Here is a 12,315-nt window from a genome sequence, read left to right on the forward strand (position 1 = left end):
AAAGGGGATGGAGAAAGACCTTTGTGTGAACTTTCTATTCATCATATCGATCACATCAACGTCTATAGCGTCTATCGAGCAGTTAGCCTGTCACTTTCCAGCCGAACGGACGTGATCAAAATAGTTATCAATGATCCTCTGAGGCTCAGGTTATGTTCGAAGAAAGGGGACTCTGAACGAAACCAACCACCGATCACTTGATCACTTGCCTTAGTTAGGATCACATAGGGATAGGTATCTTGCACAATGGCGTGAGTCAAAGTCAAGCTTCAGCCTCCAAGGGAAAATACCTTGCTGATTGCATATTCAAATACGACTCTCATGTATCAGTGACATCCAGCAAGAGGCCAATGCCGAGGCCCTTGCCGCCACCACTGTCAGTGAACACACTGCTGAATACGAGCCATTGGCAATGAGCATACTGATCATCCTATGAAATAACCTCCCAGTCGTCCTTTGTCACCTCGTTAATCGTCAACTCGGTCGTTGCTGGGGTGGAAATCCTGGCCTTCATCATCATCCGTAGAAAGCTCAAGGCGGTCTACGAGTAAGCTCATTCCAGATTGACGTCCCTACATCACGGTCGGGATATGCTTAGGTATCCTCGTTTGGATCGACAGGCCCCGGAGTTATATGCCGCCACAGCAGAACCGCGTGCATGCATTGACCAAGAGTTGGTTGGGAGTGTTTTGGCAGATTTACAAGTCGGATGCGTCCTTGGTCTTGCAAAAGAATGGAGTCGGTAAGTGAACTTTGGCCGCGAGCACTATACCGACACTGACCGTTGTGTTCGCCTGCCAGACGCCTATGTATTCATCCGTTTCCATCGACTCATGCTCATCATCCTGGTACCCATCTGGCTGTTGTCATGGGTAATTCTCCTTCCCATCAACACGGTCGGAACAAATACGAATGGAAAAGAAGGCGTCGACAAGTTGACCTTCGGGAATATCGATGGCGATCATCAATCGAGACTTTGGGCCCACCTGGTCTTGGCATATGTCTTCAGCTGTCAGTCTATTTTGGGACCCTACGATTTGGTATGGGGAGTGCTGACATCCATGGCTACTAGTCTGGATCTACTACAACATTCGAAGAGAGATGGGCCGATGGGTCTTGATCAGGCAAAAATACCTGATCAACCCTGCCCACTCTGCTCTAGCTCAAGCCAACACAATCTTGATCACGGGTATTGCTCAAAGCTACTTGGACGAGCAGAGACTCGCTCGACTCTTCCATCACCTGCCCGGCGGTGTCAAGAAGATCTGGCTCAACAGAGACCTGAAGGACATGGCCGTTGTGCACGACGCTCGAGTCAAGGCGACCAAGATGTTGGAGAACGCGCAGGTCAAGCTCATCAAGAAAGCGGCTCAACAGAAGCTGAAAAGGGAAAAGACGAGAGAGAAGCAGTCATCCAAGGGCAAGAAGATCAGGGACGATCCGGACGAGATCGTCAACAAAAATATCATGCAAGGGGAACAATCGCCCTCCGCCTTGACCCTCGCCGAGCTGGGAAAGAAGATTCACAACAACGAGATTCTTGTCGCGGATCGTCTGATATCTAGGGACCAGAGACCTCAGCACCGTATCGGCGCCAAATGGTGGCTACCCTTTTCTGGCAAGAAGGTTGACACGATCGATTGGGCGCGGCGCGAAGTGTCAAGAACGACTAGGATATTGGAGGCGGACCGCAAACAATTGGCGGACGACATCGAAAAGCCGGGGACTGAAGGCGAGAGGTATCCTCCACTCAATTCCGCCTTTATCTACTTCCATCAGCAAATCGCTGCGCATTTAGCTGCCCAGATCGTGTTGCACGATCAGCCGTGAGTCGGAAGCACGCTCAATCGCTGTCGACAAGACAGTCGTCAACCTGACACGTTGCATCATGGGCTCTCTCTCTCTACCGCAGCTACCGCATGACGGGACATTATCTTGAAGTGGCACCGGAGGATATTGTGAGTGTCTTTCGAAAGATACTCATACAATGTCTGGAGGTTGACTGACGAGTGTAATATAGATTTGGAGTAACCTGGGTATCGACCCATACTGGGCGCAGATTCGACGTTTGGGCAGTTATGCAATCACGGCAGGTCTTGTCATCTTCTGGTCCTTTCCCAGTAAGCAGGAATCGATTGGATGCTCTCTGAACTCTCAGCTAAGGATAATGCGCGATATAGGTTCTTTCATCGGAGCCCTTTCCAACCTTTCGAGGCTTTGTCCTCGTTGGCCCTGGCTTGCTTGGTTATGTGAAGCCCCTTCAATCGTTCGAGGTGTAATTCAGGGAGTGTTGCCCCCGGTCTTGCTCGCCGTCCTCAACTTGCTGCTGCCTATCATTCTACGACGTGAGCGTTGGTGGTGATTCTACACATATTTCGACAGGCAGCTCATGCTCGTTCCCCTAATTCTGCTTAGTGCTTGCCCGTTTCGAAGGAGTTCCCCGTAAGACTAGCGTCGAGCTGTCTTTGATGACCCGATATACGATCTTCCTCGTATTCGTGAGTATGACATGCTTCAAGAAAGCGGCATAGCTAGACATCTAAAATTGACATTCGGCACTTACCCTCTTGTAGAACTCTTTCCTAATCGTGACGCTATCGTCGGGGTTGATATCCTGTCAGTACCACATACTCTTCGACGCACTGGTCTTGCACCGAGTTCTCACATGTAGCTTGCATTCTTTGGCGTTGGCAACAGCGTTCCAAGAAATTGGGCGGAACCCTTCTTCGGTCGCCACCATCCTCGCAAATCAATTGCCGTTGGCATCGACTTTCTTTCTCACGTTCACGATGCAAAGGGCCGCGGGAGCGGCCGGGAACCTTCTGCAGATCATCACCATCGTATTCTATTTCATCAAGCTCGTTCTGCAGGGAGGCACTCCCCGAAGCGTATTCAAACAGAAATACTCGATGCAGACGCCCGATTGGGGTCAGACGTTCCCTAACAGCACAATCATCGCTATTATCGGTGAGTAATGCAAATCATGGCTGGTCGACCGACCTGCCGCAAACTGAGTTTGCATCTTGCAGGTATCGCTTACATGATCATTTCACCTGTCATTACCGGTTTCGCGGTGGCCGCCTTTGCGCTGTCTTATATCATTTACAAGTATCTCTACACTTGGGTAGTAGGTATCTGGTATTTGATGCTCGACGCCGTTAGCGAAATGATATTGACACGTCTGCGATTTCACAGATCGATCAACCTCCTCATTCCGATACGGGCGGATTATTCTTCCCCAAGGCAATCACACATCTCTTCGTCGGGCTGTACATTCAGCAGATCGCTCTGTGCGCCCTGTTCTTCCTGGCCAGGAACAGTAGCGGTACTGTCTCGGCTATCCCTCAAGGTGCACTCATGGTGGTGCTGTGTGTTTTGACGGTTCGTTCACGTGTCGTCGCTATGTTTGAAATCACGCTGACCAGATGTTTATGTCAATCAGCTCGGTTTTCAGTATGGAATCGTCCACTCTTACAGCTCGCTCAAAACACCTTTGCCCTTGTCCCTCGCCTACCTAAGTTACGGCATGCCAAGGGAAGAGCACGATCGTACTGAGAGGGACGTAGCAGACGGGGAGTTTGATGCTCGAGCCATTGAAGAAGAGCGCGACCGTATGGAGAAAGAGAATCGGTTACGTTTGCCCGACTTCCAGTCAATCCGACAGTCCCTTCCCATACCTCCCGGCTTGAAGCGAAGATCGTCTGCCCGGACTTTGCCGCATCCTGAGGATGCCGATGACACTGTCTCGCACAGCCCTCCTCATTCAAAGGACAAGCGCCACAAGAAGCAGGAAATTGAAATGGCCAATATGGGTGACAAGGTGCAAGAGAAGGCGGGACAACTGGATTCGACGACGACAGAACAGCATGGAGATGGCGGCGACGCTGCTCAGAAAGAATGGGAGCAGCATATGGCAGCTCTTCGCGCGGGCTCGCAGAACGGCGAGGCACCCGTGTCAAATGGACAGGAAGCAGGTAGCGCTGTTCGCAACTCGAACGACGATGAATCCTACAATGAGAATGAAGGCGTCGTAGAGACGGACGGCCGAAACAAGACTGAATTCGCGCAAGATGCTTTCTCGCACCCGGCCTCTAAGGAACCGCAGAGAACCGTATGGTTACCTGAAGACGACTTGGGCTTGGCCGTGGCAGAAGCGGCTGACAACCGTGCTATTGGAATCTCCTCGACCACGACGGACGCCTATCTCAATCGCAAAGTAAGCCGGAACTCTCGCAGCAATTTCGCCCACCCCACATCGAGGCTGACACTCATCTACTTTGGGGCTTGCTTTAGGGCAAGGTTGAAATCACAGGACCGCCGCCCGATGACTTCGAAGGTACAGAGGAGTGATATGATTGCACTCAGCAAGGCTTTCGATTCTAGGGTATCCGTTTGCTTGCTTCTCCAGGCTTTGTTTTGCTTAACGACCTTGACGTTTCCTCTCTTCCATATACTGTAACGACCGAGTATGCACGTAATACAATCGATATTCATAACGCATATTCATTCTTGATCTCGATAACACAAACACAAGCCCTACCGCCAGGCGTGACGTCTTGTTCTTCACTGGTAAAGTATTGCTATACAGGATTATGACGAGGAATATCTAGCTGTGTTATTGAAACCAAACCATCGTCCTGAAATGTCTGCCATCAGCTCTTTTGTGAACCGTAAGTGTGAACAGGGCGCCTGATCAGGCCAGTCGAGGACGGACAAGAGCTAACAATCTCGCAATGTGGTTCTAGAGCAAGTACAGGTGATTCTGTATGACGGAAGGGTCATCGTAGTGCGTAACAGAGGGCCTGTGTCCTTCAATGTTACTAATCTCTGTTGTGTTCTTGCAGGGCAAACTGATGGGCTTCGACGTCCGGGCGAACATCATCCTGGCTGATAGCGTGGAAAGAGAGTTTTCGGAGGACGAAGGGGTAGAGATGGTACCACTAGGTCTCTACATGATCAAAGGAGATAATGTGTACGTCCGCTGGATCGAATGTTTCGAGTAGAATGCTGATATTCACAAATGCTGCGGTTGCACAGTGCCATGATCGGGGAGATTGATACGGACAAGGACGCTACGATTGATTACAGCTCAATACGAGCGCCGCCGCTCAACGACATCCGATTCTAGCTGGCAGTAAAACCAGGAGAGCAGCTCCCTCCATCTTGGGGACTTCTCACCATAGACGGAACGAAAAGAGGCCTACCATATAGTATGATACAACGCACGTATGGCCGCCGCTGCGATAGGAAGTCGCTGTATAACGTTGTACAACAGTCTCATTTCACGACCAAGCACCGGCATATCATGACAAACAACATAGAATGACCAACTGGAACTCTTTAGGATGTATATGGACGGCATGTCTTAGGTACACCGATACCAACCCTGATCTCCTCAGGCTACGAAGTACAGCGCGAAGGCCCCCTGGCGTCCAGCTCCAGCGATTCTAAATCATCACCATTTCCGGTATCATTATCCCGGTAGTCCTGAAAATTGGTCTGTAAAGGCTCATACCCACCCTCCCCTGCGATGTCCGGCGTCTTCGTGGAGGCTGCATTGCGTCCCGAAGCGCTGTACAAGTGGATCAGGAAGGTCATGTGAAGAAATAAGAGGAAGGATATCGAAAACACCTTTTGAATAGATCAGGGAAGATCAGCAGATTGGCTGAGCCACTTGTCGTTTACCATACTCACGCCGAGCCCGTAAGTTACGTGATCAATGCCAGCACTGTCAAAAGGAGCCCCAACATCAGTCGTCCGAAACCGAGCTATGCCATATTGCGAGCGACGTCACTCTTGAGCGTGCCGCATTTCCTCGTTGGTTGCGCTCATGAACATGGTCCCTCCCAGTATCAACAGCTGTGTGCAAGCATACAAATCAGTCTTGCTGAACCTGTCGAACGAAGGCTATGTTGACTCACGTAAGGCGGCAGATATTGGAAAACTTTGATATTGCTGGGATCGCTCGGACCGTCCTGTAGGAACAGGCAGATCTCGACGACACGACTGGCCCCGGCTGCCATGAGGGAATATCCAAACATGCCATGTATCTGGTAGAGGATATTGTCATGAAAGGCAAATGGCGTACGACACGGATAACCCTACCTTTGAGGATATCATCAGAGACTGTTCATGTGCTGACATTCCTGCGACAACTCTCATTAGCCAGCTATCAAGATCCATCTCGCATAGAGATGACAGAGCCGGTCCTCACCCCAACCGGTCACGAAGATTCTGTCCGGACAAGGCTCGGCTCAGTATTCTGGCACTGCATTGCTTGAAGGGGTAGACTTACATAAGAGCCGGTACAAAGGATCGTTTCCCTTTCCGACTGAGAAAGATGCCGAGCAGACCACCGCTCCACCCTAGAGATGCAGAAACCTACCCTATCAGCAACATGTCGTTCGATCTTGCTGACAGTCTGCTCACATAAGACCCCGAGCCTGTGGAAGTCAACTCATGAGCATTTCAGCTAATCTTGCACTCAGGTGATTGAAAAGAGCTCAGACCGACATCGTATGCTGCATATCCTTGTGCGACCAATGGCTATGCAACCAATCATCATGGTGCATCGTAAAGGTATTTACGATGCCCTGCAGTCTCGAACCAGAGCCACGATCTCGATCAAATAAGCTGGCGAGATCTCGACGCTTCGAGTACGTCTGGAAATGGCTCACCCATAGCATTATGACCCAAGAGTCCAGGTACTCTTGACTTTGCCCTTGTCTTTTCAGGAACTCGGAACCTAGGTGTAGCATGATGAGCATGATACAGGCGTACCCGTTCTATCGTACCACCCTTGTCAGCCAACCTGAACTAGCAAATCTGACGGCTCATCTTGCTCACGAAGGCAGAGCCCATGATATAGTGTGCTAGGCATTGCGGAGTCTCCCCATCCAGACAGTAACCTAGGCCAGCGATCACGCCCAGCAACATCTCTGTCCCCGACACATCGAAGGCCAGTCGAGAAGGTTCAGACAATTCGATAAAAAGGTTGTACTACTTACGAGTCCATCCAACAATCGGGAAGGTCTTTCCCAAGATACCATGGGTTCTGACTGCGATTGTTCTCGCTTTCGATCCTACGGGGTGCAATTTCAGATATATCCCTGAAGCGGCTTGCTGTTCCGAACAGGAGATGGCTTGACGATCAGCTATGTATTCTTCTGCAGGTGAATGACGCTTGAAAGAATCACCAGGACGAGCTGTACGATGATGATCCTGGCCATCACCGCATGAGCCTGGCACACGATGAGGCAAGCGTCAGAATTTATTTGCGAGGCAGGATATCGGCTGGGCAGACCCACAGTGGATTGAACTCCTGTCTCATGTCTCCATCTGTGCTTGTGACCAAGGAAGAAGCCGATGGATGTCATCGCTAGACCCAGAGTCTGAAGGGGTACGTGATACTTCGATCTGAATACCGGCACCCGTAGACAGGCATCAGCCCAGCTTGGCGGGGGATCAAGGAAATTAGCGCCTTGTGGATGTCCAGACTCACCTGGTTAACCCTAGCACCATTCCTATGGGGAAGACGAATCCCCAAACGATCGTCTGCACGACGATCTGAGAGGAACGCTCGTCCGTCAGACTTGGGCGAGACAGCCGATGTTCGTGATACGGCTCACGCACATGTAGGATGACGAACGTATTGAGATGAGGCCCGTTGTCTCCAGCATCGTTGGTCGGGGGAAGAACTGTGTGAGCTGCGACCACGATATTGCGATTTGTCTCTTCAGAATTGAGCATTTCACACTCGGAGATCATATCGGTCAATGCTCACCTGGTGAACCTGACATGATCCAGAAATTGCGCACACTCAGGTTGACGATCACCTGGTACACGAGCTTTGCCAGTGACTATGCTCGAGGTAGACATGAGATTGAGATCGAGAGCCAGCAATTATGAAAGATGGGGAGATAGCATTGTTATGATCCGTGGTCCATGATCGATCGATGATGACCGTCCTCCCTTTGGGTGTGACCCCTGAAACGCAGAATTGCGAGCGGAAGCATGATCCATGACCGAAGCCCGCGTGGAACCTTTGCCCGATCTTGACATGGGATCTTGGTCACTTATTGGGCTATCAACGGATGTCCAACAAAAGGTTTTCTAAGAGTGCCGCTGGCCAGGTCTAGAGAGTGTGACGAGAGGCAGAGTGAGACAGGAGGGAGAAGAGATGATCCGACGTCGATTTCCCCTCTGGCTACCAACCAGATCACCACGCTCGGCCATCTCCGTCTGTCGTCATCGCCGTCTTCACCTCGTTTTGCATCCGATGATCCGATTCCGAATGGATAGCTAGCGATAGCCCAGACCCGAAAGTCAAAGAGAGATATGGGCGACCTTGCGACTCGAGTGCTCTGCGCCTTGTGTGTTGGTCAACTGAGATTAGGATGAAGACGGCTACTTGTATACGCCTGTCACGATTGATGAGATCAGCCGACTCTACATCCTAAAAAGTCAATCCGTCCGCCTTCTTCCAACTTCGTTCCTCCCAAGATGACAACTCGGAGCGAATTCGAGTCTACCTACGAGCTTGAGATCATCCGTCCGGCTCCAGACACCCAGAACCAGACAGACCTGGACCCAGTGAAATCTCTAGAACGCTTATCTTCTAACAACAAACAAGACACTCTCGCATACTTGGAGCGTGAAGAGGTCACGGAAGAAGGAACGAGCAATGTGATAGAGGCGGAAGTGCCCCCTCCGGATGGTGGGTATGGTTGGGTCATCGTCGGCGCATGCTACATCATCACGTAAGTTATTCCTTGCGGAAATATCCCAGAACGAGCTGAGCTGACATATCCCTGTGCGTACAGCTTCTTCTATATCGGATCGGTCTACAGCTTTGGAGTCGTCTTGACACGCCTGAAAGAAGACGGTCTGGCATCATCGTCCACACTATCGTTCGCAGGCGGTCTGACGTCTGCGATGATATCCTTCTTGGCCATCATCAATTCCAACATCATCAAACGGTTCGGCAGCAAAGCGGTTCTTTTGGTTGGCGTTACTATCCTCGGACTAGGCGAAGTCTTGAGCGGATGGACCGTCAATAATATCGGTGGATTTTTCGTCACTGTGGGATTCGTCATGGGCGTAGGCACGAGCTTGATCTTCATGGCACGTTTCTTATAATCCGTCTTCTCCAATATTGGAAAACGAGTTGACCCAAGCTACCTTCGAAACCAACAGCCGTGCACACTCCTCCCGTCTCAGTACTTCAGCCGCAAACGAGGTCTAGCCATCGGCATAGTCTACAGCGCAGGAGGCGTCGGAGGTGCCGTCCTCTCGCTCGTCCTCGATGCGCTATTGACCAAGTATGGCCCCGCATGGACGTTCAGGATCTTGGGGTTCATCACTTGGGGGGCTTGTCTGCCCGCTTGTCTGTTGATCAAGGAGAGGCCTGGGAAGAGAAGCGCGGCGTTCATCGAGTGGTGAGTTCGGTCTATTGACGGGACAGGCAGACATATCGTTTGGTATTCAGCTTTACTTGTCTCGTGACCAGGTCATACTTCAAAGAACTCCGATACCTGACCATCTTTATAGCGGCTAGCCTGGGCGTCTTCCCCCTCTTCGTCCCTCCCTTCTTCTTGCCCCTGTACGGAACCTCGATGGGTCTCTCTCACTCGTCTTCTGCAGGGCTCGCCGCAGGATTCAATCTGGCATCCGCCGTAGGAAGGATCGCTTTCGGATTACTGGCCGATCGGATCGGCCCTATCAACTCGCTCATTATCGCCTTTGTCACAAACGCAATCAGCTTGTTGTTGGTCTGGCCCCTGAGTGGGAGTGTGGGACCTTTGATCGTTTTCGTAATTCTTACGGGGGTAGCAGCAGGTACGTGCGGGTCGAATCCGCAAGAGTATACCCACGCAGAAGGTTCACTCTCGGATCGCCCCGATTGTTTCACAGGCGCATTCTTCTCGCTCATGCCTAGCGTAGTAGCGTCCATAGCGACTCCTGCCACGCTACCCTCGGCGATGGGTATGATGGTGACGGGCTGGGGGGCTGGGTATCTGCTCGGGAGTCCCCTAGCTGGATTTCTGTTAGGTGAGTGTGCCTTTCCGCAAGGTAGTCTATACGCTCGACCGCTACTGACGACCATGTTACATGAATAAGACGCTTATGGTGGGACAGACAAGGGGTTGTCCGCGTACAGGCCGGCGATGTTCTACGCAGGAGCTCTTACCATCGTCAGCGCGCTCTTACTGATCGCCATGAAATGGAAGACTCAGAGCCTGAAGAAGCGAATGTAGTGAGACCAGCCAATAGATTTACTCTTGTGCGTATATAGCCTTTTCCGACGATATGCAAATTGTATACAGCAAAAGGCCGTGATCCTCATATACGGCCAGATCTACAAACGAAGATTTCGATATTCAGGTTGAGCCATCGGGTTTCGTCGCGGCTGACGGTCGTCAGACTTTACCGCGCGGTATGATGGGCTCGAGCTTGATCGATAACGCCTACTCGTCCTCGCCCTCCTCGCCCTCGTCACTGTCGTCATCGTTATCCTCGTCGCTGTCGTCGTCGCCATCCTCGTCGGTGTCGTCGTCGGTGTCGTCGTCGCTGTCGCTGCTGGGTTTGACAACCAGATCGCCCAGCTTGTATCCATGGCCGATCACGACCGCTTCAGCAATTGCCAGCATCTCTAGCGAGACGTCCTTGGTCTTGGTGGAGAGTCCCGATGACGAGCTGCCTATGGTCTCGTAGAACAAGCGATGACCCGCCCATCGACCTTCAGTGATTTCCGCGCCTTTCCGACCGAGATAGCGGCTCCAGTCTGCGGAATACGCAACGTTGCAAGCCAACACAAAAGGCGTTCTAAGTCGAATTTCGCTGTCATTCACGGCCCTTTCGTGCCGAATTAGAACACTCGAGTCCAGGTGTTCGAGAGTGTCGAGATTGATAATACGATAAGGCCATTTAGCGGTACCGGATCTGATCCAATGATCATCGTTTCTCGCGCTTCGAACCCATCTGCTCGAATCCTCCATAGGTACCCATTCGGCCTCGAACATTTCGCTCCACAACCGTTCCAGCTTCTTATCTTCTTCCTTCCGGCGATTGTATTCTTTAGCCCAACCAGCGTCGACCGGAATGTCCCATGTGTCCTTTGGAACTCGACGTTGTATCTTGTCGGCGAGACTTCGATACTCTACGCGAATCGGTGACTGAACCAGCATCCGCTTGCCAATATCAAAGCGGGTCTGCTCGATCAAGTCATGAAATTCGCTAGTACGTTTCACCTTCATGATATCGCAACGTTGATACAGGTGCGCTTCAGATATCAGCACCTCGTGTTGCGTGGAGCTATCCGCCTGGCGCTCGCTGTCGTGGAGATTGTGACCTCGCTCGTCTACCTCATCTTCCTCAGCTGAGTAGTAGTCCCGCTCATTCGGGCACCCAATTTGTGAGAGCGTTGACATCGATTTGACAATGTCCTCCTCCAGATCCGTACCACGACGAAGCGCTGAATCGTGAACTGACTTCCTCACATGATCCTTGAAATGTAGCCAATCATCTCCTGGCGAAGTGTATTCGCCCATGATAACGATACGCTTGCCGTTCCAGCACCGATTCGGATAATACTCCGGGCCCATAGCACTCTGGACATGGCGTCTGACTTCGTTTGTGATGGGCGCGAGGATTTGGAGTAGGGGCATACATGTCGCGGCGATATTCAGAAAATCCTGGTACTGGTCAATATGAGTCAAGATTTCGAGAAGCAGCTCTCGAGGTAGCTGCATGAAGGAGCTGTACTCTGGGTCCGCTCCGGTCACGGCTTCACTCGAAGCCCTCGAGTCCTGGATGCTCTTGAGAACCATTGCGAAATCTGGAAAAGGATTGTGCCACGGTCGCAGGACGTCGACGATGTGGTCGCCAAGATACCAAACGGTCTCTCCCAGTTTCCCTCCCGAGATGCGCACCTTTTCGTCCAAGTTCGCTATATAGTAACCCTGGCCCATCTTGAGTGAAGCGAAGCAGACAGCTCGGCAGGGTTGACAGAGAGCTAGTGTCGATAACGTCAGATCAAACTGTCGAATTGAGGATTCCATCGTACGCCGCACACCTTTTTGTAGCTTTGTAGCGGCTGGCAGAGCAAAAGCTGATTCAACTTCGTCACATCCTGCTGACGATGAATCATCTTGCCGCGGAAGCAAACTGACGGAGCCAGCGGTCTGCTCCAGCTTCAAGGCCTCAGTCTTCTCTCGGTGTGGTCGTCAGCATGCGCCGCCGGTGGTCGACAGATCGAGGTCATGAAATCTTCGGCAGGTTTCAGAACACACGCCCGATGAAAATAATGCACATGAG

The 12,315-nt window shown here is 51.5% G+C and overlaps 5 protein-coding genes across 5 annotated transcripts; 3 read left to right on the forward strand and 2 right to left on the reverse strand.

Annotated features, from left to right (window-relative positions):
* The first annotated feature begins 14 nt into the window (after positions 1-14).
* HD553DRAFT_332313 (uncharacterized protein) lies at positions 15-4,513 on the forward strand. The gene is made up of 16 exons (XM_046182058.1): positions 15-251; positions 331-376; positions 450-547; positions 621-742; positions 802-1,011; positions 1,073-1,826; positions 1,913-1,958; positions 2,021-2,120; positions 2,181-2,345; positions 2,416-2,498; positions 2,574-2,616; positions 2,698-2,967; positions 3,030-3,127; positions 3,196-3,381; positions 3,443-4,216; positions 4,294-4,513. The coding sequence occupies exons 1-16, from the start codon at positions 247-249 to the stop codon at positions 4,348-4,350; spliced, it is 3,057 nt and encodes a 1,018-aa protein (XP_046034403.1). The 5' UTR covers positions 15-246; the 3' UTR covers positions 4,351-4,513.
* A 106-nt stretch (positions 4,514-4,619) lies between these two features.
* Positions 4,620-5,342, forward strand: HD553DRAFT_316741 (uncharacterized protein). The gene is made up of 4 exons (XM_046180663.1): positions 4,620-4,670; positions 4,746-4,786; positions 4,845-4,972; positions 5,038-5,342. The coding sequence occupies exons 1-4, from the start codon at positions 4,643-4,645 to the stop codon at positions 5,126-5,128; spliced, it is 288 nt and encodes a 95-aa protein (XP_046034404.1). The 5' UTR covers positions 4,620-4,642; the 3' UTR covers positions 5,129-5,342.
* On the reverse strand, positions 5,343-8,138 carry HD553DRAFT_316749 (uncharacterized protein). Its single transcript, XM_046180664.1, has 17 exons — positions 7,784-8,138; positions 7,633-7,706; positions 7,502-7,566; positions 7,308-7,416; positions 7,197-7,241; positions 7,008-7,122; positions 6,847-6,938; positions 6,678-6,785; positions 6,514-6,593; positions 6,430-6,443; positions 6,296-6,365; positions 6,215-6,234; positions 6,106-6,146; positions 5,922-6,050; positions 5,795-5,859; positions 5,695-5,728; positions 5,343-5,631 (listed from the first exon to the last, which is right to left on the reverse strand). Exons 1-17 carry the CDS (start codon positions 7,797-7,799, stop codon positions 5,401-5,403), a joined length of 1,308 nt encoding a protein of 435 aa, XP_046034405.1. The 5' UTR covers positions 7,800-8,138; the 3' UTR covers positions 5,343-5,400.
* A 231-nt stretch (positions 8,139-8,369) lies between these two features.
* HD553DRAFT_110685 (major facilitator superfamily domain-containing protein) lies at positions 8,370-10,361 on the forward strand. The gene is made up of 6 exons (XM_046176429.1): positions 8,370-8,759; positions 8,823-9,123; positions 9,196-9,437; positions 9,509-9,837; positions 9,913-10,050; positions 10,120-10,361. The coding sequence occupies exons 1-6, from the start codon at positions 8,503-8,505 to the stop codon at positions 10,254-10,256; spliced, it is 1,404 nt and encodes a 467-aa protein (XP_046034406.1). The 5' UTR covers positions 8,370-8,502; the 3' UTR covers positions 10,257-10,361.
* Positions 10,291-12,221, reverse strand: HD553DRAFT_110682 (uncharacterized protein). The gene is made up of 2 exons (XM_046176428.1): positions 12,074-12,221; positions 10,291-12,013 (listed from the first exon to the last, which is right to left on the reverse strand). The coding sequence occupies exon 2, from the start codon at positions 11,967-11,969 to the stop codon at positions 10,467-10,469; it is 1,503 nt and encodes a 500-aa protein (XP_046034407.1). The 5' UTR covers positions 11,970-12,013; positions 12,074-12,221; the 3' UTR covers positions 10,291-10,466.
* Positions 12,222-12,315: the final 94 nt, after the last annotated feature.

This window comes from Filobasidium floriforme, assembly GCF_021052385.1.
Source record: "Filobasidium floriforme strain CBS 6241 chromosome Unknown HD553scaffold_20, whole genome shotgun sequence".
Lineage (NCBI taxonomy): Eukaryota > Fungi > Basidiomycota > Tremellomycetes > Filobasidiales > Filobasidiaceae > Filobasidium > Filobasidium floriforme.